The sequence below is a fragment of the Monodon monoceros genome, unplaced genomic scaffold (assembly GCF_005190385.1).
Source record: "Monodon monoceros isolate NGI ecotype Baffin Bay Population unplaced genomic scaffold, NGI_Narwhal_1 Super_Scaffold_2, whole genome shotgun sequence".
NCBI lineage: Eukaryota > Metazoa > Chordata > Mammalia > Artiodactyla > Monodontidae > Monodon > Monodon monoceros.
In genome coordinates this window covers 71,878,570-71,893,241 of record NW_021703776.1, presented here as the reverse complement: position 1 = coordinate 71,893,241, position 14,672 = coordinate 71,878,570, and the positions used below count along the sequence as shown (strand labels likewise).

The 14,672-nt window shown below is 38.6% G+C and overlaps 1 protein-coding gene across 1 annotated transcript in view; it reads right to left on the bottom strand.

Moving 5' to 3' along the window:
- TES (testin LIM domain protein) overlaps positions 1-14,672 on the bottom strand; it is a 46,630-nt gene that overhangs the window by 13,345 nt on the left and 18,613 nt on the right. The window contains exon 2 of the mRNA XM_029233341.1: positions 7,196-7,281. Within this exon, the coding sequence (XP_029089174.1) occupies positions 7,196-7,281 (86 nt within the window). The remainder of the gene's footprint in view (positions 1-7,195; positions 7,282-14,672) is intronic.

Genomic DNA, 14,672 nt, shown 5'->3' with positions numbered 1-14,672 from the left:
GAGAAAATTAGCAAAAAACAAAACAACTAAAAAACTCATTGCCAAATAACAAATTATTAAATAATTATTGATTTTTGTGTCCTGTTTTCTTAAGGTGAGGTATGCAAACTGAAAACATTAGATCTGATTTATACAGTCCCAGAAAGAGAGAGAAAGAAAGAGACAGAGTGTCAGAGATATGAAGGCGGAGAGGCTAAATACTTCCCTTGTGCACACATTGGTCAGAATTCTTTATTTGGTAAGAATTCGCTGAAGATTTTGCATATTCCAGTTCAGCTATAAAAGACTCTTACATCTGGTTATCTCATACTTCCATCTAGTGGAAAGGAGCATACTATTCTACTACAGTACGTTCTTCATTCTTGTTCTTCGGTTAACAAAAACAATATAATTATTCATAAAACTATCACATTGCTTTTGGATCAAGTTTTAAATCACACCTTCCTGAGGGTAGAGAGGTGGGTTGGGAATTTAGTTCTTAATATAGATAAATAGATCCTTATATGGCTGTGAACTATGGCATGCATCCTAATATTAGCAAAGTGGTTCACTAAAGAAGGAAGTAATAATTTTACAAGGATGTGATGAATACTGGAGTTCCTTTGGAAATGTTTATTATCCAGTTCTACACCAGTACAACATGTATGCTATGAAATGAGGGGAGTTAAGATTCTAGAATCTGAAAGAGAAATAGTAAAAGAGTAAGTGAAATAAAGCCTGCGGGCTTTCTAAAGCATGAACTATACTATGACAAGCTGTAGCATGGTTAAATAAACTATATTTACTGTGAAAATGTTATATAAAAGAGGTATATTAACCAGCGATAAAATAACCATCTCTATATTTTTTCCTATTTTTCATCTTGGCTATTCTTGGAATATTTACATTCTGAGAAAATCTATATTCCCTGTCCACCCCTTCACCCACCTGAAATACCTTTATTAAAGCAAGAAAAATCAGGTTAAAACACTACACCAATAGCAGCAGTGATGAGGGAAAAAGAAGTAGCTAAAGAAGTCAGACTATGCCTGATTATCAGTTTTCTAAGTGGGGAAAACCTATGGTTGACTCATGATAGTTTTGAAAATCCCAATATATTATTAGCCTCATCTGCATCCTTACCCCAGCATGGTAACCTGCAGTAACAGAGCACTTGGCAGGAATGTGACTCAAGAAGGGTAGGATGGTTCTTTTAGTCAGAGTTGTCATCACTGAAGGAGCTGGAATGACCACATCTCTTCCAGACTCCTAATACCAGAGCTCCATTTCTACAATAAAAAGGGACAGCTACAAACCACTAGGCAAGAAATAAACCCATAAAATCTGGGCCAGGTGCCAAGGGCTATCCATGTGGAAAGGTGTGCCATCTACTACTTATCTAGGTTTAAAAAAATGTTTTAAATCCTTTTCTTGGGATTTTAGTCTATAGTGTTTTATATTTGAATCTCCCATATTTAAATTAAAATTATTTTATTTTTAGAAATATCATTTAAGAACTTTCAAAGTCATCTGGAAACTAGCCAATAAATTTATTAAAAGGAGAATTTTGTTAAGGAATTAGGGAAGAAAGAGATACCATTATCTTTGTATCTAAGAGAAGGCGTGAGGATGAGTGGGACATTTATAATATATTTAATTTCAGTCTAAAATAACCCAGATTCCATCCCTTTTAAGAAAACAAGGAACTTTAAAAAATTGGTTTTATGCCAACTGGAAACAAAACAAAAACAGGGCTTAGGTGAGCTCAGTATCCATGTGCTAGGGGCTATGTTTGTAAGGTTTGTACAGTATCTTTCCTCAGATGATTCACACATAACTTCTGATGATATATGTAGACTTAAATAGTTTATTTTTATTAAATTGATTTGAGCTATTCCAATTCAATAGCAGTTTGGGGGAGTATATAACTCAGTTCCCATACTTAGCACAGTTGTCTTATCTCTAAATCTTCTAAACTGCCCTAAAGCAATTCTCCCCAAGCTCTCCATGGGATGTTAATTAAAGTTGTGTGAAGGGAAAAAAGGGTGGGGGGGATTCTGAGTTAAGTTAGTTTAAAACGGTCTTTTTTATGACTTTCTAAAAAAGATGTGAGGGTAGACTGGTAGACTGGGAAGCTCTAAGATGTGGGAGGAGGAGGGTTATTTGTACTAAAAAGTTTTTGTACAAAAATGTTTAATGCTGTTAACACATACACATGCAAAGATTAATATGCATGACAAATCAGAACTGTATTCTCAAAATTTTACATTACAACTTCAGAGTTCTTGAGTTAAGTCCATGAGAGAGAGTACCAAAATTTACCAAAAGCATTGCCTCAGAAAAGTAGATAGATTTACAGTTTCAGGCTGAAAGCAGTCAAGAAACTATCCCTCATCCCCCTCAATAGAGAAATTATTTTTGTAGTACTATTTGTAAAAATTATTATTTTTCCAAGGCAAGTAGTAGCAACTGGAGTGCTCTGACATGCTGCCAGCAGTCACAGTGATTTATAGGAATGGTCATGGCACTGCTATAAACCAATAATTTAAAAGAGTTGGAACCTGCCCTTTTACAACAGGGATATACATATATGGACTTAAGCGTGGGCCTCTGTTATAGAATTCAGCACAAGCATTAATCCATTTATGGTGGGGAATTTTCAGTTTTCAGCCAGCTCTAACCCAATCAGAAATTCTCCGGACAGATGTATGCTATATTCAAGTAACACTTTTCTTGTAGAACGTAACTCTTTTATTGGAAGGATTTATCAAGGATAAGACAAACAAATAATTATATTACTTATATGATAAAGAACCTGTGGTTCCAATGATATGAAATAATTGGCTATAAACTCTTTGATATCTTAGGTTTCTGTCTTGCATTTCATAAATATTTGTTATCTCTAAATATTACTTAAAAGTGTGCCCAGAAGACAGTAGCTCTTATGTGATAAGTATCAGGTCTCCTCAGCCTTTTATTTTTCTCTGGTCTTGTAATTACTGGTGCACTGAAAAAAAAGGAGAGCTCACAGTTAAAATATTATTGTCCACCAAAATGTCTATGCCGCAGAAGTGCCACATGTAGGGTGGATAGTCTGGTGCAGTCCACAGTTCACTGGGCAGGAGAGTGTAAAGATGGTTCTGAGTTTCTATCCTGTAGAAAGGTGGTGATAAGGAAGGTTTGGGCAAGTTTTGGGTCCAAATTCCAGCTCTGCCATCGATAAGCCTTGCTTAGTAAGTTATTTAACTTTCTTAGTCTTTGACTTCTTGTATATAAAACAGGAATACTACCAGTTATCTCAAAAGGTATTATGAGGATTAGGTACAATCAGGTAAATAAAGCGAAAAGCAGAATTTTAAGTCGTCCCATGACCTTCACCCCTGGTGTTATTCCTATTATTATGTTACTTTATATGGAAAAGGGGAGATTATCCAGGTGTGCCTAATCTAATCACAAGCGCCCTTAAAAAATATTGTTTTCTCTGGCTGGGAGCATGAGAGGAATTCAGAGAGATCAAAGGTGCAGAAAGGATTCTAAGCAATGTTGTTGGCTTAGAAGATGGAGGTTGCCAAGTGCTAAGGAATGTGAGTGGCTTCTAGAAGCTGAGAGCAGCCACTGGATGACAGCCAGCAAGGAAACAGGGACCTCAGGCCTACAACCACAAGGAAATGAATTCTACCAACCTAAGGAATGAGCCTGGAGGCAGATTCTGACCCCAGAGTTTCCAGATTAGAGCTCAACATACCCAACGCTCTGATTTCAGCCTTTTGGGACCCTAAGCAGAGACTCCAGCTAAGCTGCCTAGACTTCTGATCTGAAGCATAAATGGATATTGAGTTAATTAACAGGTGTTATTTTAGCCTGCTAAATTTGTAGCAATTTGTTAAGCAGCAACAGAAAACTATTACAAGTGTTTATTGGTGTGTGACACAGAAGATGTTCATGTATTATATTTCTTATTAATAACTAATAGGCTCAAACAAGTCATTTTTAACTCCCTTGGGTTTTAGTTCTTTGATCTGTAAAATGAGGTTTGGCTAGCTAAGTTACGAGTCCCACTCTAAACTTCCATACATCTAACAGTTCATTTTCAGCTTTTTACAACTTTCGAGACACACCTTGAATAGACAGTCATGCCTGTTGGATCTCTTCCACTCACTCTCTAGATCCATTCTGCACAGTACCCTGTGTTGTGCCCTAGGAGGCTGACCCCTAAGGACTGAAGCAGTGTGTTACCTTGTCCCCAGCAATGGAAAGCACCAGCAGGAAGTCCAAGTGATGAAGAAAATGAGGTCTGAGTATTTATTTCCTGGCTTCCTACAAGTGTACAAGGTGCTAAGGGGGGAAATGATTTACTTTACTTGGGAGTGTGCGGAAGCAGGGACAGAGGGTGCTATGGACTGAACTGTGTCCCTCCCCAAATTCCTATGTTGAAGCTGTAACCCTCAATGTGACTGTATTGGGAGACAGAGCTTTTAGGAAGTAAAGTTAAATGAGATCATAAGGGTGGGGTCCTAATCTGATACAATTGGTGGCCATATAACAAGAGGAAGAGAGAGATCTTTCTCTCCCTCTATGTACACACACAGAGAAAAGGACATGTGAGGACACAGTCACAAGGTGGTCATCTACAAACCAGGAAGTGGTTCTGGTGAGGATGCTTTGATCAACCATGCTGATGCTTTGATATTGGACTTCTAGCCTCCAGAACTGTAAGACAATAAACTTCTGCTGTTTAAGCCACCAGTCTATGGTATTTTGCTATAGAAGCCTGAGCTGACTGATACAGGGAGCAAAGAACTTCTCAGAGATAGTGCTTGGGCTAAGACTTGAAGAGAACAGGAAGGACTTTTTGTTTCCAGGTGGTGAGATGTAGGGTCTTTCCAGGCAAAGGGAACATGAGACAAGGCACAGAAATTTCAGGAAACAGCATGTGTCTAAGTAGTTGAAGCACAGGTGCCTGAAATGGGAGGGGAGGCTGGAACAGTAGCAGAGGCCAGATATTGAGGTTTAACATCAAAGGCCAAAGACTTTGCTTAAAGGATCAACTCCAGTGGGAAAACACTGAAGGTTCTTAAGCTATTGGGAAGTACATAATAGTATCCATTTTCAAAAGACCATTCTTGTGGCTGCATAGAAGGCCAGACTAATAGCAGTGAAGAATAATTAGGCTCTGATTTTCACAATGTGCTCCATGAGGCCCTAAGGGTCTCAGAAGTCCAGGGTCACCGTGAAGATGGAGGAGGAAGCTAAGTGGACAGGATCCTGAGACCCCATGTCCACTTCAGTCCCAGCCCTGAAGTTCTGTGGCCCTGGACCAGACCTGGAATCTTTGTTACACTCAGGACAACCAGCCTTAGAAAGTCTGTAAAAGGTCTTCAAAGACTGTACTGAAAATGGCTCATCTGGAGGTAAAGGCACTTACCCTCAAGCCTTCCAGTTGTGGTGAAAAGGTCAAGGAATTATCAAAAATTCTGAGAAATGTGTCTGGAATGCCAGGAATAAGACAGCGCTACTAAGTAACACCATTTGGACAGACTCTATAAACCCAAGTTAGATTAGAGGCCATGACAAAGCCCTAGTCTTTTATGGCTCTTAGCAGATTCTCAGACAATACCCAGGTAAGGAGATGAGATTGTGTGGAAAAATTAAAATAAATAAGTGATTTTCATGTCATAGATAACTGTTCTTATCTGACATTTTTATCTGAAAATATCAGATGATAGTTATCTACAATACAGAAATAACACAGAGCAAATAAGAACTACTACAAACTAACCTGCTTTAGAGAAAAGACGCCATCACTTAGGAATGAGCTTTAAAAATCTCATCAGCAGTTTTTGGCAAATGTATAGTCAAACTAAAAAGAGTATATTTTAAGACTGTGAAGCAAGCACTGTGCCCAGCAGAGGGCAGTGCAGCTCTCCACAAAACTCACTGAGTACAAATGAGAGCCGTGCTCACATTAGGAGCTGAAATATTCTAATCCATGAAAACTATTTTGTGTCTAGTGACTTTACCTTTCTAAAACGTGACAGACATATTGACAAACTGCTATGTCCCTTGAAGAGGCAGCACAAGGGAGAGCTATTAAAGTCCTGTAAATTTGAAATTCCCTGGAACATATTAGCTCCTTCCAGATAAAGAACTGTATCATCATTTGGGGAGGGCTAAGGTTTCCTTTGCCTTCACTATTTAAAACAACTGTCTTTGTTTCCTAAAACTTACTAAATAAATGAGCTTTTAAAAGAGCCTAATATCCCAAATTTTATTTTACATTCTCCTGTAACTTGCACTGTATACAACCTCAATAGCTGAGGACATTTTTTATTCTAGAGCATTTCCTATGGAAATACGCAGTACAGAAGTGGCTCTCAAGTAAGATTCATTCCAACAGGCAGCTTCCATCCTAATAATGTATGGTTGATCGTTTTAATATTTTTCTTCTAGCAATATTGTGCTAATTCTAACTTTGAACAGACCTATAAACTGCCATTACGGTCTTGACAGCCACTGATGAACATTTATGTTCTTCAAAAGAACAGGTTTAAAATACCAATTTTAGGTTTATATGAGGTATGATAATATTTTTTTTAAAACATGCAAATAAGAGCTATACAAAATACACATTTTTGATCCACTAACATTCATCCTCCACATATAGGCACTTGATTCAAACAAAAACAATGGCGATGAATTATTATTTTTTTAAACTCAAGTGTTTCAAAGTTTTTCAGTAGTAAATTTACAGCTGAAAATTTTGGAAAGACCTAGATTCAAGTCAATTTCCTGAGAACTAGGACATGACTGCTTAATTCATCATATTTATTGTTTATCGCAAATGTACAGATGAGATGTGCAGTTATACGTTTTTAACAAAAGAATAACTAATAAATAGTCCTTCAAGATTACCACAAAATAGTCCTTCAAGATTACCACAAACTTATTTGCCACTCAGCAAAGAGACGTATTCAGTATTTCAGTCTCATAGGGAAACTGAAGAACAGCAAATAAACAATTCTAAATATAGTTACTATGGCCCAATTAGCTCGAATAATGATGGGAAGTCAGAATAGCTTTACTTCTTAGAAAAGAATATAAACAGATCCACAACTTAGCAACCATGCTGGGTAGCCTGTAAGCGATCTCTGCTGTCTGAGGAAGCAGTGACAAAAAGCAGGAATTACTATTGTGGTTGTGGTTTTCAAAACATTACCTCCAGAAGTGCAGTTCGAACCCCTCACATTTTCCTTTGCATTTTAAACAGGGGGCTCCAAATCCTTGCTCATGTCCTAAGCCCATCTGTTAAAGAGAAAACAATGTGAACCTGTTATTACATTTTTTTAAAAAAATCTTTAAAAAATTCAATAAATTATACTTTTAATTCCATTTACCACTCCTAAATCTTTTATGAGTGTCACATTGTTTAGTCAGTGATGACACCCAGGTACACTAAATGGCGATTCCAAGTACACACACAACATACTTTGTATTCTTATTGCTTTTTTTCATGAATAGAAAAGCATTAGAATACAACTACATAGAAGACTACAAATATTGCAAGTGACAAAAAGTCATGAATTCATCTCTTTGGCCACTTCATGCCCTGTATACAATAGATACAGGGAGCAGTCAGAGGAGCCAGAGCTCGGAAAGCAAGCCTAGACCCAAATGACATATTTTTTGGCAAACATGGAATATGCAAATGATTTAGGGAAATACAATTTAATATTATTTTATTTTTTGATAAATATAATAATAATAGCAACAACAAACATATTGAATGTTTGTTGAAGTACTTATCTCACTGAAATCTTACAGAACCTCATAAAATGCTTATAAAGTAGGCAATATTGTTCTCCATCTTAGAGATGACAACTGAAATTCAGAGAGGCTGTAGAGCTTGCTTAAGATCAAAATGTTAATAAATGGTAGAGAAGAGATCTGACTCCAGGTCTACCTGATTCCAAGGTCTGTGCTCTTATGCCTGAGGTAGGGGTGGAGGGGTTGTACTACTGTCCTCATTATAGCAGACTACTTCCCTTTCCCGTATTGAACAATAACCCTCTGGAACTCCTGACACATGACTTAATAAGCAGAAGAGGGGGGTGCAGATGAGGGAAGGACACAAGAAGGCAGTGGAACCTCTTTTACCCAACTATTGATACTAGAGTAAAAAAGATTGACTGGCTTTGCTTCAGCACATTGGCAAATCACCAGTGCCTCCTTGATTATTCTGTAGCTTAAATATCACATCAGTGACTGCTGACAAATTTGTTACTGCCTAGTGTCTGGAGTAAGAGTTCAAGCCAGATGAGAGATTTTTTTCAGTGGCTCCCTGCTGTAGCTTGACCAAGTTGTGTTTCTCCTGTGCAATCAAAACCACATTGTAACTTGTTCCTTGAAAGACCAGCTTGACCATGCCCTGAAGTTTAAATGAAGCCCTTCCATTTTTCCCTGAAGAAAATGACCACATCCTTTTATGATAACTAAGGGCATATTCAAAACCAGCTGGTCCACCCAGCTGCTTAGGAGAACCTACAATATTTTAAAGGTATACCCTCTCAAGAATACTTTCTAAAGGGGATAAAAATCTGTCCAGCATTAACTAAACTTTGTCACCTTTGCCATGTCTCCATTACCAATTTTCAAAGATTTAAAATTCTCTAAATTGTATACTTTAAAACTAGACACTTTTTTTTTTAAAGAATCAAATTATTTCCTTGTCACTGATCATTATAGTTCACAGTACGGAAGTAAAGTGGGTTACGCAAAAGACAGAGAGAATCTAGCTATTTTAGTTTTCCGGTCTTTTGCAAGGAACATAATTAAAGAGTTTTCTCCATTACGATATCCACAGTAAAATGAACAGCAAATCTAAAAAGAGGTCTATTCTTTTTCAAGCCCTTTCTAGTTTTCCATTACAGGAGAGCTTAACAATCCTGAATCCTCCTGGTATATGGATTTGCCTCATACTGTGTTTCATGCATCTCCTGCTAAACTCTGATCCCAAATGAAAATTAAGATTAGATTATTAAGGCTTAATCACATAGCTTAGCTTAAATCAGCTTCAAACTCTCTTGTATATAATTCACAGTAAGAAATACACTTTATCCCATGAAAGAAAACATGCAGACATACACAAAATTATATGTAAGTGTGTATAAAATCCTGAAACAAAGATTTACTGGCTTATATAATAATGGAGAACTAAGTATGCTTCTGCCTCTAAGTTAAATGGCCACCTAAACAAATTCTTGCCTGCCTTCCAATCTAAATCATCTGGTCTGAGCAACACTGGCCTTAATAAAATACCAGAAACATACTGGACCAATACCATCTCATTCTGTATTTCTGAATGAAACTCGGAAGCTCAGCTAATATAACTAGAACCTCAATTAGTCACCAGAGATTTTACACTAAGGCCTCAGTGTAGCTCATTGCTGATTTACAAAGTCGGCCTTGGAAAGGGGCAAGTTGTTTCTTTCCTACCTGCTTTTCAATCTTCTTAAAATGGTTATCAGTTTATTTATTAGAATTATTAGAACTGGTGGTGTCTCATGAACATCTACTCTTTTAAAGTGCCCCACATATTCTTAGTGCAGGACAGGCCTAGGCGTCCCCCTGGTGTAAGAGATCAGGAAACTAAAATTCAGAGGAGAGTTGATTTGCTCCTGGTCGTACAGCTAGTCGACAGCAAGCTAACCTAAAACCCAGTCTGACTTGTGCTGCACTGTGCTAGTGCTGCTGGGGCAGACTCTATAGGGTGTCCAGTGAGACCCCTTCCATTTTCTAAAAAGATTCCCTGCCTCATTTCTGCTTCAAGGAAAAGAACTACAGGCCCCAAGCCTCCTGCAACACGTCTCAGTGGAGATGAGTTTGAGGCCTCTATAAAGAGAAGCCTTGAATCAGGCAGGGAGGTTGGGAAAGCTCTTTTGAACAAGTGATAGCTGAACTGAGCTGGAAAGGATGAGCAACATCTAACTCAGTAAAGAGGAGGAGGAAGTACGTTCAAGGCAGAGGGGACACCATATTTGAAGCCTGTGACAGAAGAGGGATGGTTAGAGCTGAGGACATCTTAGAGTACTTGAGAGGTGATACAACCAGCCTTGCAGCAGGCCAGGTGGGGTTCTCTCTCTTTTTTTCCTTTTCCTGAGGAAGAAATAAATCTCCTGAACAATTTGGTACGGTGTCTTAGGCCACCAGATTTAACAGAGAAGACATTCCCAGAGAAAGGATGATACTCTAAGGAGGAAGCTTTAGAGAAAAGCCATGCAGGCAATGGGGGTGGGGTGGAGAATGGGGGGAGGGGGGCAAGAGTCCCTCTTAAATTCTGCTGGCCAAACCTCAGGGTTAGGGAGACCCACGGAAATAAAGTACGTTATGCAAAAGACAAAAGAATCTAGCTATTTTAGTTTTCAGGAGACCCGACTCTGAGAAAAGTAGTAATTTGAGAAAAGGGCTCTGCAGTCTGCCCTGGAAAGCTCAGAAAGCACTGCTCCAATGTTCTTCCACCCCTGCCGGCCGGCCTCCCTGGAAGGTCACCTTAATCTCCATACAGGCTGTTTCCTGCAATTTGGGTTTGTGACCACCTTAAGAACATGTCCCTTCCCACCTTCCCAAACACACACACTTTCCTCTTCCCCCAAGGCCCAGACATAAGGAGTGAGGGGACTCTCAAAAATCACAAAGAGACAACAAGTAAATGAAAGAGAGTGGAATGAGGTCATGGCAATATGATACACTCTCTCCTGCTATAACCCAAAAGAAGCAGTTCTAATTAAAAAACAACACTCAAACCAAAAAAGCACCTAGTTTTCGAAACCACTGTTAGCAGCTAAAGTGATTAGAGAGTTTCAGACTGGCAATGAATTTACTCTCTTTAAGGGTATTTCATTAAATTTCCCCTGTAAATGAAGCTATAAAAAGTCAACCTCCTTGACACCCAGCACTGAAGATCTCTAACTTATGCCACTTACTGGGTGGATACGTCTTCCATAATCTTACCCTTTTTATCAATCTCAGTTAGGATACAAAAGCACAAAGCCACTCAGACAACAAAGATCTGTGGGTCACACTCCAGCACTTTCCCTGTTTCGTCGATGTGCCTAGTTCCAGGCTAAGTTATAATCCAGAGTGCAATGTGTTCTCTAATCCTGTTCAATCCAGTTTAGATGATAAAATTGCACCCCACCACACACATCCCTACTGGTGTGAGGCAACTTTCTTCTGCTTTTGTTCCCACGCCAATTTAGGCATCCAGGCATCTGCTACCCTCCCTTTAACAAGTCAAACATATATCAAATGAAGTAAAATGTACGGATTTTACTCTGTAGTAAAATAAGTTTCAGAGCCAGAGCTGCCCTAGGCAGTTTCTCAAGACCTATTCCGAGACCTTTTGGGCAGAGGTCACAGGAGCTGGGATTCCCCAACTCTTCTTAGTCTCAGTTTGAGGGTCTGGAACCCCATCTGTCCTAAGGGCTCAGCCAATTTCTCTTCCTCCTTACTCTGTGTTCAGGATTCCCTTAAGTCCAGGATCCAGAATTCTTCTCACTATACCTTGTCCTTGCCCCTACCCGCAGCACAGACTGCATCCTTTGGTCAGGGTCCTTCTCTTTCCTCAAGAGCCATGGCTGTTACTCTTAGACATCCGGATCTTACCGGTTAGTTTCTGCCCAGGTTTCTGGGCTGGAGAATTCTTGGTGAGGGATGAGAACAGGGAAGGTGTTATTTAATGATACCCATGGTGTGTGGGAGGGGGTGGTAGAGAGGAAGGGAAGTCCAGAAAGTATTAGCTCCTCAGCTAAGGTAGCCTGGCTGCTTCGAACGTGAAGTTCAGATCCTTGGAGTAATATAGACACCAATATATGTGTGCTCATATGTCGTATGTCACGAGAATTAGCTACACCAGGTATTAAGGAAATGATCAAGAATTACATGGCTAAACAGTGAAAATGTAGAAAGAGCACTGGAAGAGAGTCAGGAAAACTGTGATCTGGCCCCAAGGTATTATATCACTGCCAAGTCCAGTGATTTTAGAAGTCATTTTTCTTCTTTAGGCTTCATCTATGTAATGAAGGAATTGAACTAGATCAATTCCAAGACACCTTTTAATTCTAAAGTTATGACTGAAAATCATGTTTCAGATTAACTTCATCTTAGTTGTTATTCAGCATGGTCATCTGCTCAACATTTAAACACTAAATAGAAAATAATTATTTGAGAAAGCTAATATATTATTGGCTCTTACAGGTCAGAATCATTTGGAATTCAGCTTGGAATAGTAGTTTATAAAGTACACATAGGAAACAAAAAATTTACGTTCTGAGGGATAAGACACAGTTCTGTTGCACATAATTATTTCAACAGCAAATGTGATATAGTATTCCCTGCAGAGTCAATGCTTGGTGCCTGAAAACACATGTTTTTTCGTAAGCACACAAGTCCCAAAGCTGTCTTCTTCATATAATTTTAGTAACGCATTCTGGTCAGCATCAATACAAGGTTATGACAGATTAATTTTTCTTCTTCGGTGTCCAAGAAAACAGGTTCTTTGGATTGACTATATTTGGAAAAACTACAGTCACGCTTTAGGAATACCTATCAAGGTCCTTTGAAAAAATAAAAATGACGTATAATATTTATTCTGAAACACTAGTCATAGACAAGTAAGACTTTTAAAATATCCTTAATTATAGGATCCAGATACTAAGCTTATAGCACTATGATCTGTGCCTCCAAACATCCATCATCTCCTGCTTATTTTAGAGTAAGAAATGGGAATGGGTTCAATTTCTCCATATTCATAATTTCAGGCAACCAGATAGGTTGGCAACATTTCAAGTGACCCTTATGACCCAGGAAAGGGTACCGCATGTCAGATACTTTAAAGAAAGAGGAAAGAAGAGTAGAGAACATCTGGTATTTCAAACACAGTCTGAGTTGATTTGGATACAATTTGGGTCTGGAAGATATTATTCAGTATTCATGGTGAGATCATCTGATTCATGCTGTTTTCATAACCAAATTTCCCTCTGGAGCAAAAAATCATATGTGGTTACTAAACAAGCAAGTGTTACTAAGACTTCTTTAATCATCTTGGAATGAAGCTGACCAAGGTAGATTATATGAAATACACATATATTCTCTCTCTCTGTATACGTGTATCTCTATTCATCTACCTATACATATATATGTATACATACATGCATTCATATTACACTCTTAGGCATTTTAGATCTTGTTCACACGAATGAATATTCTGGACAAAGGAACTGCATTTCTATAATAATAATTCCTCTCAGCACGTGGCTCTTTTAGAAACCTGGTATAATCTGTGAACTTCCCCCCACCCAAACCCAAATCGATATGTTTTCATTAATCTCTCTGACAGATTTTAAACAGTTTTAGATTTTTAGCTCAATGCCTGTTTCACATTATCTACTAAGATTTTCAGTAACCACCCCCCATAGGAAAAAAAAAAAAAAGGTTAGGTTGCATAGAAAACCAGACTTAAAAGTAAAAAGAGAGGCATCCTTTAACTTCTATAGTTTGCCAAGTGTTTTAGGTGAGAACACTTTATAGGTGAGAATAATTTATTGTGATTAAGAGCCACGATTAATCATTCCTACTAAAATTGCTGTTATCTTTTCCTTTAATCATAAGAACGAAAACGTCCCATCTCTCACTTACTCAAGTCTGAAATACATGAGAAAAAGAATGAAGAAAAAGTCGTTACTTAGTCACCCACTTAGTCACTTAGTCACAAGGCCTTCTTTATCCTCGTCTAAGCCATGCTTTTTAGGTCCCTGTCTTTTCTGGTCTCTTCTCTAAAACCTACAGTTTCCTCCTTCATCTCCACTCCACAGTTCGTGTTCAAACTTCTATCACATCAACCTGGGAACATACTCTCCAAACTAATCACTCCTTTCATATAATGTCATAGTGCTGCTCCCAAAATTATTTTAATAAAACCCAAAGATGATCATAACATTCCCCTTGTTAGATATTTTTAATGAGTGCAGTGAATTTCACATGTCTTAGCCTGGCAGAGAGAAAAAAGCCTTTTCAACCTGGCACCACCCTTGCTCCTACAGCTCCCTTCCTCACACCCCTCCCCTCCAGCCGTGCTCTGCTTCTAGACGAGCTTTCTCCTTGCCTGGATCTCATTTCTCTTCTCCATCTGGTAAAATGCTACTCTCTATACATGCAGTTCAAACAGCAGTTACTTGGTGATACCTTCCTTGAACTATCCTCAGCAAAGTTCTTCTGAATTCCTATTGGTCTTGGTTCAAATTCTATTATTTAGTCCCTTTTTTCTATACTATGACATCCATTTACCCCACTAGACTGTGAGTTTCTTGTTCATATTTGAATTCCTGACGCCTGCTACACAGCCTGAGATTTGTAGAAATGCCAAAAAGTGTTATCTATTTATTTAATACTTGTTTTAATTATCAAATGATCTATGACATAGCACCTTTACCCCAAGGAATTCCCATTGCTTTTCACAAGAAAAATAAAAAATTTTTTAAAAAACGGCTCTAGGGCTTCCCTGGTGGCGCAGTGGTTGAGAGTCCGCCTGACAATGCAGGGGACAGGGGTTCGTGCCCCGGTCCAGGAAGATCCCACATGCTGTGGAGCGGCTGGGCCCGTGAGCCATGGCCGCTGAGCCTGCGCTTCCGGAGCCTGTG